The sequence below is a fragment of the Canis lupus genome, chromosome 24 (genome assembly GCF_048164855.1).
Source record: "Canis lupus baileyi chromosome 24, mCanLup2.hap1, whole genome shotgun sequence".
NCBI lineage: Eukaryota > Metazoa > Chordata > Mammalia > Carnivora > Canidae > Canis > Canis lupus.
Window position 1 is genome coordinate 15,872,150 of NC_132861.1, and position 20,077 is coordinate 15,892,226.

At 34.8% G+C, this 20,077-nt stretch overlaps 1 protein-coding gene across 3 annotated transcripts in view; it reads left to right on the plus strand.

Annotated features, from left to right (window-relative positions):
* The window catches only part of MTMR6 (myotubularin related protein 6), a 38,949-nt gene extending 24,894 nt beyond the window's left edge, over positions 1–14,055 (plus strand). For 2 of the 3 annotated variants that reach the window (XM_072795761.1, XM_072795760.1), the window contains 8 exons: positions 65–197; positions 1,731–1,840; positions 2,240–2,365; positions 5,022–5,071; positions 5,534–5,734; positions 7,654–7,785; positions 7,870–7,996; positions 10,711–11,906. In XM_072795761.1, coding sequence (XP_072651862.1) covers positions 65–197; positions 1,731–1,840; positions 2,240–2,365; positions 5,022–5,071; positions 5,534–5,734; positions 7,654–7,785; positions 7,870–7,996; positions 10,711–10,971 — 1,140 coding nt within the window. In that variant the 3' untranslated portion in view covers positions 10,972–11,906. Of the gene's footprint in view, positions 1–64; positions 198–1,730; positions 1,841–2,239; positions 2,366–5,021; positions 5,072–5,533; positions 5,735–7,653; positions 7,786–7,869; positions 7,997–10,710 lie in introns of all 3 variants that reach the window. The other variant, XM_072795759.1, reaches the window with a different exon arrangement.
* The last annotated feature ends 6,022 nt before the right edge of the window (positions 14,056–20,077 follow it).

Below are 20,077 nucleotides of genomic sequence, written 5' to 3' on the forward strand. Positions count from 1 at the left end.
TGTTTTTGGTAAACTAAGAGATAAAAGCAATTTGTCCATAAATTTCTAAAATTTTAAATTTTAGCTGAATGCAATGGCCAACAGAGCAGCTGGAAAAGGTTATGAAAATGAAGACAACTATTCTAACATTCGATTTCAGTTTGTTGGAATTGAAAATATTCATGTCATGCGGTCCAGCCTTCAGAAATTATTGGAAGGTATGATTATTGTTTGCCTTTGAGGCAACTTTGTCTAATAGAAATATGTTAGTCACATTATAAAATTTAAAATTAGGTAATTTAAAAATTTTCCAGGGGGCAGCCCAGGTGGCTCAGCGGTTTAGTGCCTGCCTTCAGCCGAGGGCCTTGTCCTGGAGACCTGGGATCAAGTCCTACGTCAGGCTCCCTGCATGGAGCCTGCTTTTCCCTCTGCCTGTGTCTCTGCCTGTGTCTCTGCCCCTCTCTCTCTCTCTCTCTCATGAATAAATAAAATTTAAAAATCTTAAAAAAAAAAAAATTTTTTTCCAGGGACGCCTGGGTGGCTCAGCAGTTGAGTTCTGCCTTTGGCTCAGTGTGATCCCAGAGTCCCCACATTGTGCTCCCTGCGAGAACCCTCATTCTCCTTCTGCCTATGTCTCTGCCTCTCTGTGTCTCTCATGAATAAGTCAATAAAATCTTCAAAATAAATAAAAAGTAAAAATAAATAAACATTTTCCAGGATGCCTGGGTGGCTTAGTGGTTGAGCATCTGCCTTTGGCTTGGGGTGTGATCCCAGAGTCCTAGGATTGAATCCCCCATTGGGCTCCCCACAGGGAGCCTGCTTCTCCCTCTGCCGGTGTCTCTGCCTCTCTCTCTGTCTCTCTCATGAATAAATAAATAAAATCTTAAAAAAAAACTTTTTCCTATATTCACATTCATAAAAAGTAAAAAAAAAAAATTGAAATTAACATAATATATTTAACCTAATGCATTAAAAATATGTTAACATGTAATCAGATAAAAAATTAGTAATGATACATTTTAGGTCTTTTTTAAGTCTTGGAAATTGACTAGTGTGTACTTGATACTATTACACCATGTTTCAGTTTAGATTATTCACATGTCACTTTGGGTAGTGGCTGATGTATTAGTACAGTTCTAATAGTTTTGCAAAAAAAAATTGTTATTATTATATAGATAGTCTTGCTTAGTCTGTACAATGAAGCTTAATTGATAATAATGCTCCATATAAGTATCAAGGTATCTTTCCAGTTGTAGTGTGGAATTTTAAAAATTAAAATATCAGACTTTTTTTTTAAGATTTTTATTTATTTTTTTCATGAGATACACAGAGAGAGAGAGAGAGAGAGAGAGAGAGGCAGGGACATAGGCAGAAAGAGAAGCAGACTATGCAGGCAGCCCGATATGGGACTCGATCTTGGGACTCCAGGGTCACGCCCTGGGCCAAAGGCAGACGCTCAACTACTGAGCTACCCAGGTGTCCCAAAATATCAGACTTTGAAATTAAGTACTTTGTACTGTAGATTTTTCTTTTTTTAAAGAAGAGATTGGAGCTTTTTTTAAGCACAAGGAATGACCAAAAAAAATGTACCCAGAAAATCCAGTATTGAGGTTCTAATAGCATCTTTTCATTTATAGAGTCTCGCATTTTATTTTGTGTTCTTCCCCCCAATTCACTCACTCAGGGAGCTTGAATAGGAGAAGTGGAGGCTCTGGCTGCATTCTAATCGAAATGTTTTTTCCCCCTTTCAGTCAATGGTACCAAAGGGCTTTCTGTCAGTGATTTCTACTCTGGTTTGGAGAGCTCAGGATGGCTTCGCCACATCAAAGCTGTTATGGATGCTGCAATCTTCTTAGCCAAAGTAACTCTTCTTCACTCATTTTTGATTGGGGATTTTTAATGGTTGGGAAGGATTGCATTTATTCTGTTGGGTGCTGGTACCCTTTCCAGTCAGATAACTTTCATGTTTTACCTCTTTAATAAGGCTTATTTTAATTTGAGCTTTAAAAAATCATGTAGCACTTTAGGGACTTATGTGAGATCCCTAGACACTTGGAAATAGCAGTTTTGGTTTTGTTTTGGTTTTGCTTTGTGTTTTGTCTTGTTTTTTAAAAAATATACTGTGGCAGCATTATCATTGCAGTCCTTGCTCTTCCTTGTAATGCAATATTTGCTAGTATAGTTTTTGAGTAAGTAGAACTTAATTGATCTACCTAAAATGTATTCTGCTGTAATTGAAGTATGTGATCTTTCTTTGCAGGCGATAATGGTGGAAAATGCAAGTGTGCTGGTACATTGTTCTGATGGTTGGGATAGGACTTCCCAGGTTTGTTCCCTTGGCTCTCTTTTATTGGATTCCTACTACAGAACAATCAAAGGATTCATGGTAAGGAGTGATTTGGCTAGACCAGTGATTCTTAAATAGGAGTGATTTTTGTCCTTCCAGGAGACATTTGGCAATGTTAAGAGACAGTTTGGGTTGGTACAAAGAAAAGGACACAACTGGCACTTAGCTGGTAGTGGCCCAGCATGCTGCCAGTACTCTATATTGCATAGGTTAGCCTCCAACAAAGATATATCTGGCCCAAAATGTATATAGTGCTGAGGCTGAAAAACTCTGAGTCAGACTGATTTCCATTTCCACCTCTTTAGTTTTAAACGTTTTTTCCCCCTAAAATGTTATAGTAGAAATATTCAGTATTTTCTCCTTCATTTTTATCCAACGCATGTGAGTGATATAAAACAAGGCACAAATAAGAATACTTAAAAATTTTACTCTAGAGTAAACTTTCTGTTTAAAACTCCTTCATTTGTTAATTGTAATTACACATTAGGAAGCATGTTTTATATCTGAAGATTAAATTTCTAGTTGAATAGATTTTCTGCTTTGTGAAGTTAAAGCCCTGGCTACTGTTTTTTTATTTGTCTTTTAATATACAATCAGATTAACTTATGTTTTCAAATTTTACATCTTAATTCATGGCAAGTAAAAGTTTCCATTAATTTAATTAAATGCAGTGCCATCTTAAAGCAGGGGAATATTTAATATCACTAGATGCCTTTCAGCACCATTATTTGGTGGCACTAGCATATTGAGTCTTGGACAGACGGAATGAAAGTGCTGCTAAATAAAATTACATACAGCTTACCTTAAGAATGTAAGACAAGGAATACTTTCTCTGCCATGTTTGGCTTTAATTGCTTGCTAGACATTCAGATGAAATCATGTAATAAGTGCCTAGGGACAATGTGAGAGCTTCCCAGGCAAAAGAAACAATGCAATCCAAAGCATAGCTCTGTAGGCTTACTGCAGGTGATGTGTGATGGCTGGAATTCAGGGTTTTAGAGCAAGGCTCTTAGGTGCAGAAGGATATGTTAGGATGAAGACTGGAATTTAGCCTTTACCCTCTTTGGGTAGTGAGAGCCATTAAAGAGCTTCAAATAAAAGAAATGGTAACTTGCTTAGATCTGCTTTGTAAAATGATGGCTTGCTATCTTCAAAGTGGAGGGGCATGGACATGGAGGCAGGAAGACCAGTGTAGAAACTGGTAGAATAGCTCTGGAGAGAAAAGAGGTCCCAGGAGTAAGGCAGTACCACACAAATGCAAGAGGAGGTAGTAGGTTCAGCCTCCAGGGATGCTGAGAAAGTAGAATCAGTAAGAATTGTTCTTGGATTGGATGTGGAGAAGAGAGGAGCTCTCTTCCAGGATGATTTCCTGTCTCTGGACTCAGTTGCTAGGATGGATTGTGCTGTTCTCTTGGTCACTACTGAGAGAAGTAGAAGTCTAAGTTGAGTGAGAAAGATACTGAGTTAGGTTTTAGATGTGGGTGTGTAGAGGAGCAGCAGAGGACCTTTGGTAAAACCTGGGGCTCCAGCCTGAGAACCACTTGCCTGAGGTCACACAGGTGGAAGTGGTGAAGCTAGGATTTGAGCTTAGGCAACATGGCCCCAGAAACTGAATCTTACCCTGTCACAATATGTGGCTTTCTGAAGAGATTTACAACAAAGAGAAGCTAAAGGTGGTTGTTTTTTTTAAATCCCTGGCAGTGGATACTACCTCCCTTCTTTCTTTTGGGGTAAATTTCTCTGTCTCATCATTTTAACTGGTAGGAATTTAACCTCCCTGTACCAGAGAGTGCTCAGCTGAAAGTAAGGATCATGTTGCCACTCAGTGCTTCTTCGATGAGGCTTCTTCTCTCCCCATAGTTGTAGAGTTTGTTCCATCAGTCTTTAGGCCAGTTTCTGGGGGTGTTAGGATGATTTGATAATTACCTGTGTTCAACTGACAAAACCAGCCTAGAGTCCTCCTATTCTGCTGCCATCTTAGCTCCCCTCTAAAGGTGGCAGTTTTGACACTGAAAAGAATGTGCTTGGTGATTATTTAATGAAATTACAAGATACATTAAATACTAAGAAGATACAATGTATAAATTAGACTGAAAAAAATTAGAAGCCTATTGTTATTCAGTAGAATTATATTCAGTAGCCTATTACTCAGAGAAAACAGATTAAGATAGTCCATTCAAGAGATTAGCTATCACCATCTGAATTTGAATATACACTTTTTATTGGTCTCTTTATCATTCTTTTTTTGGTAAGTATTATATAAGTAATGTACAAATAAACCAAAGGTTTAAAGCATACACTCCAGTTTATACTACCCCCAGTTAACACTGTTAACATTTTGATTTACATTTTCCTAGCCATTTTTCTATGCAGATATCATCATTAGATATGCAAAAATGTAATTGTGCTAGTGCTTTATAACATGTAGTTTTCACTTAAAAGGTAATAAACACAACCAAAATGATTTAAGTCCCAGGACTACCGTATTTTTCTTTTATGTGTCATTTTTACTCTTTGTTAAACCAACCTCTAATCCAGGTTCTTACTGTCTTTTACCTATAATTAAACAACAGTTTGTTTTGTTTTGTTTACAACCTTAAGTTAAAAGGATAAATGTTGTTAATAGAATTGAATCCATTTTAGACAAAAGAAATGGAAAGTAGTTGTAAATTGGATTTTACTTTTTGTCATTAAGGTTTTAATAGAAAAGGATTGGATCTCTTTTGGACATAAGTTTTCAGAAAGGTGAGTCATAGTTTTACATTTATGTATTTTGTAAAACTAATAAGACCATTTTAGAGTGCGAAGATATTTCTGTTCTTCATGAATTCGCATGTCCAGTGGCAGATGAGAGTGCCAATAGGTTTATTTTTTTTTTTTGGTATGAAAATTGATTTAATTTTTTTCTGTCATCTCTTTCAATTCTCATACCTTTGTTAATTTTCTTTTTTTTTTTCCTTTGTTAATTTTCATGGCAGCTTGTTACCTTTCTTTTTTGTCTGGATTGTGGTACTTAAAAGGTAATAGACCCTTTAATGTTGTGGTTGAAAACCTCCTAAATTTAAATTGTTTTAGTAAAAACATTATGCTTTTTTTTTTAGATAGAATGTTTTAGGTTCCTGTGTGTATGTTTAAATTTGATAATACCTGAACAAATTGACTTCTTCCAGAGGCATTTTTAAAAGCTTGTACTTTCTGTGGGGCTAGGTGTGGCCATTTGGATGGTGACCCAAAGGAAGTCTCACCGGTGTTTACTCAGTTCTTGGAGTGTGTGTGGCATTTGACCGAACAGTTCCCACAAGCCTTTGAATTCAACGAAGCATTTCTTCTTCAGATCCATGAACATATTCATTCATGCCAATTTGGAAACTTCCTTGGAAATTGTCAGAAGGAAAGAGAAGAGCTCAAGTAAGATAGTTTGCATACAGTGGGCTCTTTTTTTCCTATTTAGTTGAGTTCTAACATAAATCATGGTTGAAGATAAAATATCTTGACAGTATGTAATAAAACTGAATTTTAATGTAAAGATTTTATTGTATTTCTGAAGCTAAGTGCCCTCTTTCCCTCACATCCTCAGGTTGATAGTAAAAACACATTTTAAAAATTTGTTTTGAAATGTAGCACATACATACAGAAAAGTAATATAGCATAAGTATAAAGCTCAATAAATCTGAAACTCATTCATTTATGTAATCAGTACCTAGAACAAGAAACCTTTACCAACACCCTGGAAACCACCCTCCTACTCCTTGCTGGTCTGAATATATGTGTAAAACAGAAAAATCTTAACAGTATTTCATTTCCTAGAAAGTATTAATCACTAAGCTTTAATGTTTGGTAAAGGATTTAAAAACTGTAGGCTTTAAGGTAAGATGAGGCCAGTTCTCCTCACACTTCTAGGCAGGTTGAGGAACATAGATCTATCTATGTTGGCTGCAGTGTGTCCCTGAGTTGGGTCTTAAACCTCTTCTTTCCTAACCAGTCTTTGGGAGTAGGGGTTTCTCGCTAAATTTTGCTGCAAAGGAGATGCAGGATAAGACAGCGAAAAGTTCTTATATACTTTTTTTTTTTAGGTTGGGTTTCTAACTTTTAGATTTCTTACAAGTCAATAAAGAACAGTTGTAGATTCTTTTTTCTTTTTTCTTTTTTTTTTTTTCAGTTGTAGATTCTTAAATGTCCAAGTGACATATTAGAGAAGCTAAATCTGGTAGTGGTTTGAAGACAGCCACATACTCTCTCACTCTCAACAGAATTGAAGGCACCTGGGTGGCTCAGTGGTTGAGCCTCTGCCTTTGGCTCAGAGCATAATCCCGGGGTCCTGGAATTGAGTCCTGCATCTGGCTCCCCATGGGGAGCCTGCTTCTTCCTCTGCCTGTGTCTGTGCTTCTCTCTCTCTCTCTCTCTGTCTCTCATGAATGTATTTAAAAAAAAAAAGAATTGAAGGCAGAAGTGAGAGCACTTGGAAGACTCTAAAGATGTGTAAAGGGAATTACAAGTGAAATAAGAGTATGACAGAGATGAACAAATCAAAGAGCGTTAAGACTTTAGCTCTGTGCTATAGTAATTCATAGTAGCTTATTATAATTTGGAGCAAGTGACTCTTAAAGTAGAGAGCTATTTTAGAAAAAAAAAAAAACTATTCTTCTCAGTTAGTGCCAAACATCGTCTTACAAAGGAAGATGATAATAAAAACATTTATTTCCTAATAGTCTTTCTCTAAGAATTTACTTATCGGTCATCTTAGGAGTCATAGAGAAATGAGCAGACTCCATTTTTCCCCTGGTCCCCTATCTATTTTATGGTTATTTGGCCTAATCCATTCTACCCTTTATCCACTTACTTCACGTAACTTTTAGAGTTGCAATATAATTGGCATCTTTTTACTGTTGAATAACATCCTGATTTTTCCTACTTCCTTTTTTTGCTATTCACTTGCACTTAAATTTGTCCCTGCTCTATAATACATGCTGCACCACCCAGATACAGTGATTCAAGTGTCTTACTCAAAGCGTCTGCTGATTTGAAATAGGTATAACAGAGACCATGTCTATGAAATTATGTGAGCTGAAAGGAATCTCTTAACGTATATGGTTGTGAGAGAAAATGGTAGACCTATGTTATGTCCAAAGAGACCTGGTTTTATTTATTTCATGATTATATGTGATAAAGGAGAAAAGGGAGAATACAGAATTCAGAGACAAGGTGAGGTCAGATTGCAAATAGAAGGAAAAATTAAAACTGAAATCTACTTGGGAAACAATTGCCTGTTTATAAAAATGAGTATTAGCATCTGTGGGAAACATCTTGGTTTTTCTCATTATGTTAAGGTTAAAGGAGAAGACTTACTCCCTGTGGCCATTTCTCCTGGATGACCAAAAGAAGTACTTAAATCCCCTCTATAGTTCCAAATCTCCAAAATTTGCCGTGTTGGAGCCAAATACAGTCTCCTTCAATTTTAAGTAAGTTGACATCATTGAGGTATCTATACCTTATTTTTCTCAAACACAATTTATTGAGTTGTTGTTTTTGTCTTTGTCATAAAGGTTTTGGAGAAACATGTACCACCAGTTTGATCGAACATTGCATCCTAGACAGTCCATGTTTAATATAATTATGAATATGAATGAGCAAAATGAACAGTTAGAGAACGATATTAAAGACTTAGAATCTGTAAGTATTCTGAAGTATCTAATATATTTGGAATACTAAATTAATGTGTTTCCTTACTTATATTCTTAGTGTAAATTAGTATATATGGAAACCTCAGAAGTATACATGATTGCTTCAAAGTAATCAGATCTCTGTTTTCAATAGGTTAGTTTGAATTGTTTTCCCTGAATTTTCAAATTGAAGTAGTTGAAGTACAGTTGACCCTTGAACAACATAGGTTTGAACTGCACAGGTCCACTTACAAGTGGATTTTTTTTCGATAATTACAATACTGTAAATGTATTTTCTCTTATGGTTTTCTTAGTAACTTTTTTCTTCTCTAGCTTTATTGTGAGAATATGGTATTAATATACCTTAAAGAATATGTGTCAATTGTGTCAATGTGTATGCTATTGGTAAGAGATCCAGTCAACAGTTATATTATTAATATTAATATAACTTAGAGAATATATGTCAATTGTATCAATGTGTATGCTATTGGTAAGAATTCCAGTCAAGAGTTATATTATTAATATTAATATAACTTAGAGAATATATGTCAATTGTATCAATGTGTATGCTATTGGTAAGAATTCCAGTCAACAGTAGCTATTAGTAGTTACGTTTTGGGGGAGTCAAAAGTTATGTGTGGATTTTTTATTTCATGGAGAGTTGCTTCCCCCAACCCCTGTGTTGTTCAGGGGTCAGCTGTATATAGAAAAGTAGAGATAAGAACATAATAAATATCAGGGTATTTACCACCTAGCTTTGTGAGATTTTAACATTTATCATATTTGCTTCAGATTTTTCATGTTTTTGTTTTAAGAAATGAAACATGATAGATATATTTGAAGAAGTATACTCCTGCTCAGCCCTCCCCACCTACTTTGGGCTGAATTTGGTGTTAATTGGTCCTGTGCATATTTTTGTACTTCTATATATGTTTTTATCCACGATTTATAATATTATTTTGTGTGATTTAAAATATTTTTATTATATATTGAAAAAATACAAAAGAATATATTTTTTATAAGGTATAAAAGAGCAACAGACAACATGAATGCATATGTGCCCTTCACCCAGCTTTTAAGGAACTGCATGCTTTAAAAACTGTATAAAGGTTGTTATACCATGATGCTTTATTTTACTCAACATTGTTTTTAAAATTTATCCATGTTGATACATGTAGCTTTAATTTATATGTTTTATTAATATCTACTATATAATCTCTTACATGCATATTGTTTTCAGTTTTGGATTTCCTTGATAACAAAGGAAGTTGAATGACTTTTCATATATTTAGTTGGCCATTTGATTTTTCCTGTTCTCTGAATGGCCTATTCCAAATTCTATTCATTTCTCTGTTGGCATATCTGCCTTTTCTTTATTGATCTGTAAGAGTTCTTTGTATACCAGACATTAATTCTTTATTAGAGGTGTGTGTGTGTGTGTGTGTGTAACTCACAAGTGGCTCTGCTCAGTCTGTTCTCATCTTCTCCATTTTATTTGTGGTATGTTTTTTTTTTTTTAATTTTTTTTTAATTTTTATTTATTTATGATAGTCACAGAGAGAGAGAGAGAGGCAGAGACATAGGCAGAGGGAGAAGCAGGCTCCATGCACCGGGAGCCTGATGTGGGATTCGATCCTGGGTCTCCAGGATCGCGCCCTGGGCCAAAGGCAGGCGCCAAACCTCTGCGCCACCCAGGGATCCCCTGTGGTATGTTTTTTATAGATGTTTTGAATTTTAATGCAGTCAAGTTATGTTTTGTGCCTTTTGTATCTTGTGTAAGAAGTCTCTCTCCACTGTTAGACTTTCTTATAATCTTTTCTCTGTCATCATATATAAGCAAAGAGGATCAGTAAATACATACTTTAAAAATCCTAGACAGTTGTTGTAACTCAGACTGTCATGTCTGTCTCTCAAGCAGAAAAGAAGGTAATTAATGACTGCTTGAAGAGAAGGTAGGAAAATATGTCAAAAGAGCGGCAAGCCCATGAGTGGCTAGAGATCAGTCCAAGGATTTGGAGAGTGTGATACTCTGCCAAAGAATACTTTTAAAATCTTATGTTTTAAAAAAGTTCTGTTGGGGCGCTGGGGTGGTCCACAGTCAGCTGAGTGGCCAACTCTTGCTTTTGGCACAGGTCATGATCTCACGCTTGTGAGATACAGCCCTTTGTCAGGCTCTGCACTCAGCAGAGAGTCTGCTTGAAATGCTTTCTCTTTCCCTCCCCTGCTCTCTCTTTCTCTCAAAAATGTATATATAAATATTTCAAAAAATAAAAAATTTTTTAAAATTTTGTTGTATTCTACCTTTTTGTGTTTATCTAACAAGTCATTGTAGGGGAACCATGTAAGAAAGTTATTTAGGCAATAAAACCTTTAGGTAATAAATAAGTGTGTGCTTATTACATTATACAGTTATGATTCTAGGTGAAGTCTCATACATACTTCTTTTATTATAAGATATTTACTTTTTATACTTTCTAGGTAATGTGTGCTCTTTTCAGATATGAAAGCCTAATGATCTTTTGCAGTCAAGTGTAATAACCATTTTCCACTGTAAAAGTTGTACACAATTAGGATTCTCAACCATGTCTTATTCTTCTGCACTAGGTTTATTAATTTTTTTGAGATTTAACTTTGTATTGTTCATAAAGAGATCATTTTTTTTCTAACCTATATTGAATATGTGGTATGTATAATTAATTTTTTTCAAATTTGGATTTGTTCTAGAAAATTAAGCAACGTAAAAGTAAGCAAACAGATGGAATTCTTACCAAGGAGTTGTTACATTCAGTTCATCCTGAATCACCTACCCTCAAAACTTCCTTGTGTTTTAAGGAGCAAACTCTGTTACCTGTGAATCATGCTCTTCGAACTATAGAGGGCAGCAACCCAGCAGATAATCGTTACAGTGAATATGCTGAAGAGTATTCCAAATCAGAACCCGGTGTGGTCAGCCTAGAGTATGGTGTGGCAAGAATGACCTGTTAGATCCATAAAATCTGTTCTGGACTGACTGTGGTGCAAGAAATGGATTATTGCGAAGATGATCAGTGTGCATGACCAAAAGGAATTTGTCTGATAATGATCTTAGAGTTTAATAGTTGGAGAAATGGTAATAACTCCTCCTATGAGAGAAATAAGTCAGTTTAATTGCATTTCCAGCAAGGAATGACTTTCAGTTCTTTAAGAAACAAGTGGTACTGGCAGATTTATTCAAAACACAATTTGTACTATAAACTAGTGAATTGACATTTCTGTATGATTTATATGTTAATTACAGCCAAACATGAACAACTTTCCTTAACTATAACTTAATTGCCAGAAAACAAAACTTGACAAAGCTCTCCCTTACTTAATAATTGACATGGCATGTACTTTTGATTACATAACTATGTAACTATGAATATTTACATGTTTTGCCAATTGGTGATGTTTAATGTAGAAGTGCCATGAAAAATATTCTAAGAAAGCCTTAAAATCTCAATTCATCCTTTACTCTTAAGTTTTATAGCCAAGAGCGTTTTTGGATTTTTTGTTTTTTTCTTTTGGTCAGCCTTGTTTGATTTTTAAAGAAGTACACTGTCATTACTGCAGGGGCTGCATGCTACAATACTCCTGTGCAAACATGTAGAAGTGCACCATTAAGTTCATGGTTGGCTGGTCCCATGTCCATATTCAAAATTAATGAAACTGAACGTTTTATTCTGATGACAGTTTGTGCAGTGCTACATTTGATGACATTATTTACAGCTTAGAGTATTGATTTCTTGAATATGTGTAAACATGTTTGACTGTCTTTTATGCATAGATTACTGCATTCTTTTGATTCTTACTTGGTGGTGGCTTTATTCCCTTGATAACTGTGAAACTTTAAAAAGCGACTGTAACACTGTTCTTAAAAGACAATGAAGAGTATATATGTATATGGTTTTCTTTCAGTGAGTTACTCTTCCTAGGACAGACTTTCAGTTTCCCCCAATTTTGGGGGTTAAACAAAAGGGAAGTACAAATAGTTTAGATTTCGCTTGGTTGCATGAATTTTAAAGCAGCCATTTCTATGTGAAACATTTTTTCTTCTCTGTTAACATAGGGAAAAAAAAGGGAAAATTAAGGATAGCCTAGTGCAAAGCTAATGTTTAGCAAAAACAACTTAAATGCTAGGAAAAGTTTCATTTTCCAATGTTATGTTAACCGTTCTGTGTGCTAGGAACATATCTTTAAATGACAAAAAAAAAAAATTCACAGTATCATCCAGCTGACTTTAAAATTGAAGGTTGAAGTAACATGACTGGCAAGAGGTATGATGTAGGGGTAGTAGGAAACCTGGATAGGATCCCTAATGCTTCTCTTTACTATACTTATATCTATTACATTAGTTTTGAGCATAAGCAAATATCTTTTTCAAATGAAAAAAAAGCTTTATTGTATAAGAACTTATCCTGTTTATTTTTCCAATGCTTTTGTGTAATGCATTATGTAATAAGAAAAATACTCCTTTTTAAACAGTAACAGAAATGCACTATTAAATATAGTTTGTGATTTAGCCAAGCCTATTTCCATACTTAAGCACTGGGACAGGAAACTTAATCTTTGTGACCACAAAGGGAAGCTTTTGTGCCTTGTTATTTGGTTCCAGTTACTGATTGTGGTTTTAGAATCTTCCTTAGCAGATTTCTTATATTCACATGTTTTTGGTTTATTATCTTCAACTTCAGGCATATGTATATATATGTGTGTGTGTGTGTGTGTGTGTTTATGTGCTCACACATGGACTGAGAAATTAGTTAACATCTTAAGTGACCTACAGAGTATATGTTGGCAGAAAGCAGATTGTGTATATGTCATATAAAATTTACGTTCGGTGTGTTTGGGGATGTATAGCATGTAAATTATTAGATATATTATTTAAAGGTAATTAAATATTCATATTTTACTTTGGATATTTTTCTTTTGAGGAAAAAAACAAATGGAATCAAGTTGTGGTTGGTTTTTTCTTTGCTCAAGTAGGCAATTGGACCTGCACATTATACTAATCTAAACAGTATAGGGTTTGAGCAATTCCTTTTCCCAAAGTTCGATCTTGATAAATAATAACTTATATATAAAAATAATTTCCAAAATATTTAAAACAGGTATAGTGGGCTAAAAGTTTCAGCAGATAGAGTTGATAATGTCACAGTTTTGGTGGAAGGCAGTGTCTAGTGAGTATATACATTCAGAGTAAAAATGTCTCCCCAAAGGCAGATCTAGAGATCTGGAGATAAACACAAGGAAAATGACTTACAGGAAAAAGTTTATATGAGAGTGTTTTGAAAGGTTAGCTAGGCGAGAAGTAGCTCAGGGAATCTTGACTAAATAGCGATGGAGGGAAATCTTTTTTTTTTTTTTTTTTTTTTTTTTAAGTTCTCTTTATTTGGTAGAGTAGCAGGGCAGCAGGGGGTAGTATCAGGACCCCTCCCTTTTTTTTTTTAAAGACTATTTTTTTAAGAGTAGTTTTAGGTTCACAACAAAATTGAGAGGAAGGTCCAGAAATTTTTTATATACCCCACCAGAGTGCTACATTTGTTCAATTGATGAACCTGCATTGACATCATCATTACCCCAAGTCCATAGTTTACCTTAGTGTTCATCCTTACTGTTGTATATTCTGTGGGCTTTGGACAAATGTATGATGACCTTTATAGTATCATACAACGTATTTTTCATGGCCCAAAAAAATCCTCTGTTCTTCCTATCCGTCCCTCCTTATCCCCCTACCTCTGGCAACCACTGATCTTTCTATTGTCTCCATAGTTTTACCATTTCTAGAGTGTCACATAGTAGGGATTGTACAGTGTGTAGCCTTTCACATTGACTTCTTTCACTTAATGCATTTCAAGTTCTAAAACTTGAAGTTTTAGAAATTTGAAAAAGCTTCTGTGTTTTTTCATGTCTTGATAGCTCACTCACTTCTTTAGCACTGAATAATATTCTGTTGCCTGGATGTACCACAGTTTATAAATCCACCTATTGTAGGATGTCTGGCTTGCTTCCAAGTTACAGCAATTGTGAATAAAGTTTGCTTTAAACATCTGTGTGCAGGTTTTTGTATGGACAGAAGTTTTCAACTCCTTTGAGTGGATACCAAGGAGTGCACTTACTGGGTTGTATAGTAAGAGCATGTTTAATTTTGTAAGCAACTGCCAAACTGTCTTCCAAAGTGTCTGCACCATTTGCATCCCCACCAGTTGCCACACATCCTCACCAGTGTTCAGTGTTTCCAGTGTTCTGCATTTTGGCTATTCGAATAGCCTTTTCTACCTTTTTTCTTTTTTTCCCCAGGTCAGCTTTAGAGTACTGAAACATTTTCCATTGGCATTCTAAGTTGGGTGAAATCCTGTTCATTTACAAAACTGTTTAGAACAGTTGTAGACTTTTATCAGTGATATCGATCTATTTTCATTGGCCAAGTTTTAGCTATTTTGTTGGTTTTCCATGCAGTAGTCTAATTGGCGTTCACATGTTTTAGTTAGTTAAAATGTAGAAGCTCTTTTTAAAAATACAGACTAAGCTTTAGAAATCTGTCTCTAGAAAAAGACTGTAATTTAAAATAATTGACTAAAGAACAGGATATATACTATTCTAAGAAAACACTAATTTCTGCCATTTATATAAACAATATTAGTGCTACTGTAGTTATTTCTAAGCAAGTAAAATATCTCTGCACAGTGACTTTCGTAAGACAGTGGAATGTGTAACAAAGCAATTTCAGATATGTTTGCATTAAATATGTTTTGGAGATTCTGCTGCCTAATGGTAGGAGAATCACACTCTAAACCATGACCCTGATCAGTAAGCATCTCTTATTCTTAAAGGAAATGCAGAATTACTCTTGGGTGAAGAGCAATAGCTTGGGGGCGTAACACCAAAATGCTACACGAGAGGGGTGAGAAATAAACTTGTGTTTGGGCTCATTGTTACTATAGCATCACCTAGTTTATCCTGAATGATGAAACCATTAGCACACCTAAGACGTTAATAATCCACTGATTTCATCTAAAATCCAGTCTTTCACTGACTCCATATGGCTTTTTCCTTAATTTTCAACTCCTGTCCAATGAAGGTTCATGCATGGCATTTCCTTGTAGCTCTTAAATCTCTTATCTTGAACAGTCCCTTACTTTCCTTTGCATTGATGTCTTGAACAGCAATAGAGTATCTTACCACTTGTAAAAAAAAAAAAAAAAAAAAAAGAAAATCTAAGCACAATAAAACAAGGTATGTCTGTACTAATTTGAAATACAACTGAGACATTTTGTTTTCAAACTTAAGATATACTAATTTTCTTTTTCATTTAGTGGATTTTTAAATAGATAAAGCATAGTTAAAAATTCAAACTTATGTATAAAGGTAAATGCAGCGGCACCTGGGTGGCTTAATGGTTGAGCATCTACCTTTGGCTCAGGGCATGATCCTGGGGTCCTGGGGTTGAGTTCTGCATCAGGCTCCCCACGGGGAATCTGCTTCTTCCTCTGCCTGTCTCTGCCTCTCTCTTTGTGTCTCTCATGAATAAATAATCTTTTTTTAAAAAGTGTATGCAGAAGTCTTATTTTATTACCATCCCTTCCACCCTGTTTTTTTTCCCTCTACCCTTCTATCCTTCCCACATAGGTAGCCATTTTTATTGGTTTCTATTGCTCTTTCAATGTTTCTTTTTGAAAATATGTATATATGTGCATACTTATGTATATACATATATATATTCCCTTTTTTTCTTGAACAAAGGATAGATCATACTACATATACTATTCTATACTTTGCTTTTTTATTTTCACTTAACTGAATCTTGGAGATTACTTTGTATCATTACAAATAGAGCTTGCTCATTGCTTCTTTATGGCTGCATAGTACTTCATTGTATAGATTTTATTATACTAGTTAAGTCATTCCTATTTTTTTAAACTTTTAATCATGCAAATGTCCAAAAGTTCAAAATTAAGAGTAATATAATGAAACCATGTATCTCTGTAGAATCAATTATTAATGGCAGTTTGCTAATTATATTTGATACTCTTGTTTTTTGTTATTGACATATATTAAAACAGATTTCAGAAATGCCATTTTACCCAAATAATTCAAAATGTGTGTGTGTAGATAGATAGATAGATAGATAGGCATTGTAAAGATATGTAGGTGGTTGGATAAGGTATCAGTATATTTTTTTCTTTTTCATATATTTAAGGCCATTTGCACTTTTCCATGAATTGTCTATTTATCTCTTTTGCCCATTTTTTTCTGAACAGGTTCTGTTTTATCTTTATGAGCTTTTTATATTTTAGGGAGACTAACTCTTTCTCTATGATATAATGTGCTAAATATATTCTTATTTGTCATTTGCTTCTGGTGCTTTTTGCCATGCAACAGAGTTTTATATTTTGGAGATGGAATTATGTTAATCTTACATTGCTTCTCGTTTGAGTTATAGTTAGACTTTCTGATTCTAGGCTATAAAAGACTTCACCTATGCTCTTTTAGTACTTACAAGATTTTGTTTTTTCATTTGACTCTGATTTGAAGTTTGTTCTGGTATATAAAAAGAAATATGGCTCCAAATTTATCTTTTCCCAAATGGTTATCTGGTTATTTCAGTCATTTGTTAGTAAATTCACCTTCTTGTCAGTGATTTGAGATGTCATATTTATGTGCTTCTGGATTCTCTTCCTTAGCGTTCGTGTGTCTATTCATGTACTAAAGCCATACAGCTATATTTATCAAGGCTACATAATAAAGCTAACCCTGCCTTGTCACTTTTCTTTCTCAGGGTTTTCTTTACTAATATTTTTAGTATTTATTTTGAGACAATCTCAACTATTCAGAAAAGTTGCAAGGATAGAAGAAACTTTTTTTCCTGAACCCTGTTGATAGTAAGATGCTGACATGTTGCTCCATCTCCTTTAGGCACTTAAGTGTATTTTCCTTCCAAAGATATTTTCATATAACTGCAGTGCGGCCATCAAAACCAGAAAGTTAACCACGCTATAATCCTCAGACTAGCGTTCAAATTTTCCAGCTGTCCTTTCCATATCTTTAAAAAGTAAATAATAAAATATTTAATTAATAAATACCTTTACCTAATTAATAAATTAATAAATTACCTTTATTTTAAAAGGCAATCCAACTATTGAATCCACATGTTGAATTTGGTTCTCTCATTAGCTTCTTCAATCGGGAACCATTTCTCAGTGTTTCCTTGAATTTCATGACGAGTTCTTTTGTACTGTGAAATCATTTTATTCTGCTACTGGGTGGTATTTATTACGATCCTTTGATTAAAGTGGTATGTCCCAGGGTACCTGGATGGCTCAGTTGGTCGAGCCTCTAATTCTTGATTTTGGCTCAGGTCATGATCTTAGGGTTGTGAGATGGAGTCCCACGTTGGACTCCATACTGAGTGCGGTGTCTGTTTGAGATTCTCCCTCTCCCTCTCCCGTTGCTCTCCCCTGCTTGCTTTTACTCTCTCAATAAAATTTAAAAAAACAATTCTCTCCCTCTGTCCTCCCACTCTTTCTCTCTAAAAATAAATAAGTAAAAAAATTTTAAACGTGGTCTGTCCCAGATTTCTTCAGTGTAATATTACTTTTTCTCTTTAAAAGTAGTAATACTAGTATTTTGTGGAAAAGCAATTTGAGCCTATGTAAACAATCCTTTTTATCATCAAAATTTATTCATTTTCAATTTATTAATTTGTTTATATTAACAGACTCATCTTTGGTGTCAGCATTGTCATAATTTATTACTTTATTGTGTGTACATTTGCTACAATTTTTTTTGCTACAACTTTTTATATTTGCTGTGTTTTTACTATGTAGTCTTCTTTTAAAAAATAGTTTTAAACATTTCTTTTAGTAATTACACATTTGGACTTGTGTTCAAGTGGGTGCCTTTTTAGTGATACATTATATGATGCATCTAGTTCATTTTTTACCTTACTTAGGTTTCTAATTTTGCTATCTGTAATAACCTTTGGCTCCCATCTTACTTACATGTCAGTCAATGAGCCAATTCTACTCTTCCCTTCTCCTCCCTGGTTCAGCTGTGTTATTTCCACTTTGTCAGAGCATACAACATTACCTCCCACCTTTATCCTCAGTTATGTTGTACTCTAGAATGCTTCACTAAGTATCTTCGATGCTCAACACCAGACTTTTGCCAAAGTTCCCCCAGTGGAGCTTATCACCTATAAGATGCTTCAAAACGGCTTGCAGATACAATCTTTCTTTAGTTCTTGTGTGTTCAAATATTTTCTATAGATTTTATTCTTTAAGGGTAGCATGGCTGAATGGCTGAATATAAAATCCTTTGCTCAGACTTTCCTGAAGTTTCTTGAAAATGTTCTTTATTTTTTTTTTAAGATTTATTTATTTATTCATGAGAGACATAGAGAAAGAGGCAGGGGAAAAACAGGCTCCCTGCAAGAAGCCCGTTGTGGGACTTGATCCTAGAACTCCAGGATCACACCCTGAGCTGAAGGCAGATGCTCAACCACTGAGCCACCCAGGCATCCCTTTTGTTTCTTTATTATTGAGAAGTCTGGTGCCAGCCAGATTTCTTTTCTTTATGAGTGAGTTGGTCCTTTCATTTTATACATATGAAGGTCCAGTGCATTTTTTTCTATTTAAAGTCAAGTCATTTTACAAACATGTCTTGTAGTTACCTCCTCTAGATCAGTTTTTTCCAGGTATATTAGGGCCCAGCTCAACATACCAATGTAGATCTTCTATGACAGTGAAGTTTTCTTGAATTGTCTTTTAAATGTTAGTTTTATTGTTTGATTTTACTTCTTCAGTAAAGTGTTGGATCTTTTTAAGTTTTCTGTATCAGTTTCTCTTTTTTACCATTTTTGTTCATTTGTTTAATTTTTACATTTTTTTCTTTATGCTGCTTAATTATATTCTCCTTTTGGAAACTTACAATGTAATCTTTGTTTCTGGAATTTTTTTCTTTTGCTTCAATTTCTTTTTTTAAGTTCGTTAATTCTTTACATATTTTTGTCCATATCCATTCTGAGTTTTTGAATTTATGATCAGTGGTTGCTTATCATATCAGCACTTCCTTTAATTATATTTTGGTATTACTATAGTTTGCTTTTACTTGAGCAGCACTTTGGGCTCCTCATGCCTCTGAATATACAGACAAAGAAGGGAGTTGCTGTGCTGGCTGAGTGATTGATCCTAACTACCAAGAGGAAATTGGGTTGTTACACAAGAGAGGTAAGGAAAAATATATCTAGAATATAGGAGATCCTCGGGGTGCCTGGGTGGCTCAGTGATTGAGCGTCTGCATTGGCCTCAGGGTGTGGCCCAGAGTCCCGGGATTGAATCCTGAATCAGGCTCCCTGCAGTGAGTCTGTGTCTCCTTCTGCCTGTGTCTCTGCCTCTCTGTGTGTCTCTCATGGGTAAATAAGTAAAATCTTAAAAAAAAAAAAAAAAATAGGAGATCCTCAGGGATGTCTCAATATTACCATGGCCTGTGATTAAGATCATTGGAAAATTGCAACAAATCAATCCAGTGAGAATACTAACAGCCCAGACACTTCAGGAATATAGATAGGTCTGGGTCACTCCACCAGGTAAAGAACCATGACCATATGAAGTTCTGGCTGAAGGCAAAGGGACTACAGAATGAGTATTAGGTATACCAGTAGTGACCACGTGACCAGTTATAGATATAGGACTATAATTGTCATGAGTATTTCCTTATTTTGTTATGAATACATCTGTGTGTGAATACATATGAAGCAAATTTTTTGTTTTTTTCCCTGTCTTATTCCCTTATTATATAACATATAATGTGTTGACTGTATTTTAGTATCTAAGTACTGTTAATTTTATATCATAGTATTTAAGTTATAGGACATCAAAGTAAAGAGCAAACATCACTCAAGGATTTTATTTCCTTTTTTTGGGGAAGGAGTTAGTGCTTTTTTTTTTTTTTTTTTTTAAGATTTTATTTATTTATTCATGAGAGGCAGAGACCCAGGCAGAGGGAGAAGCAGGCTCCATGGGACTCGATCTTGGGTCTCCAGAATCATGCCCTGGACCGAAGGTGGCACTAA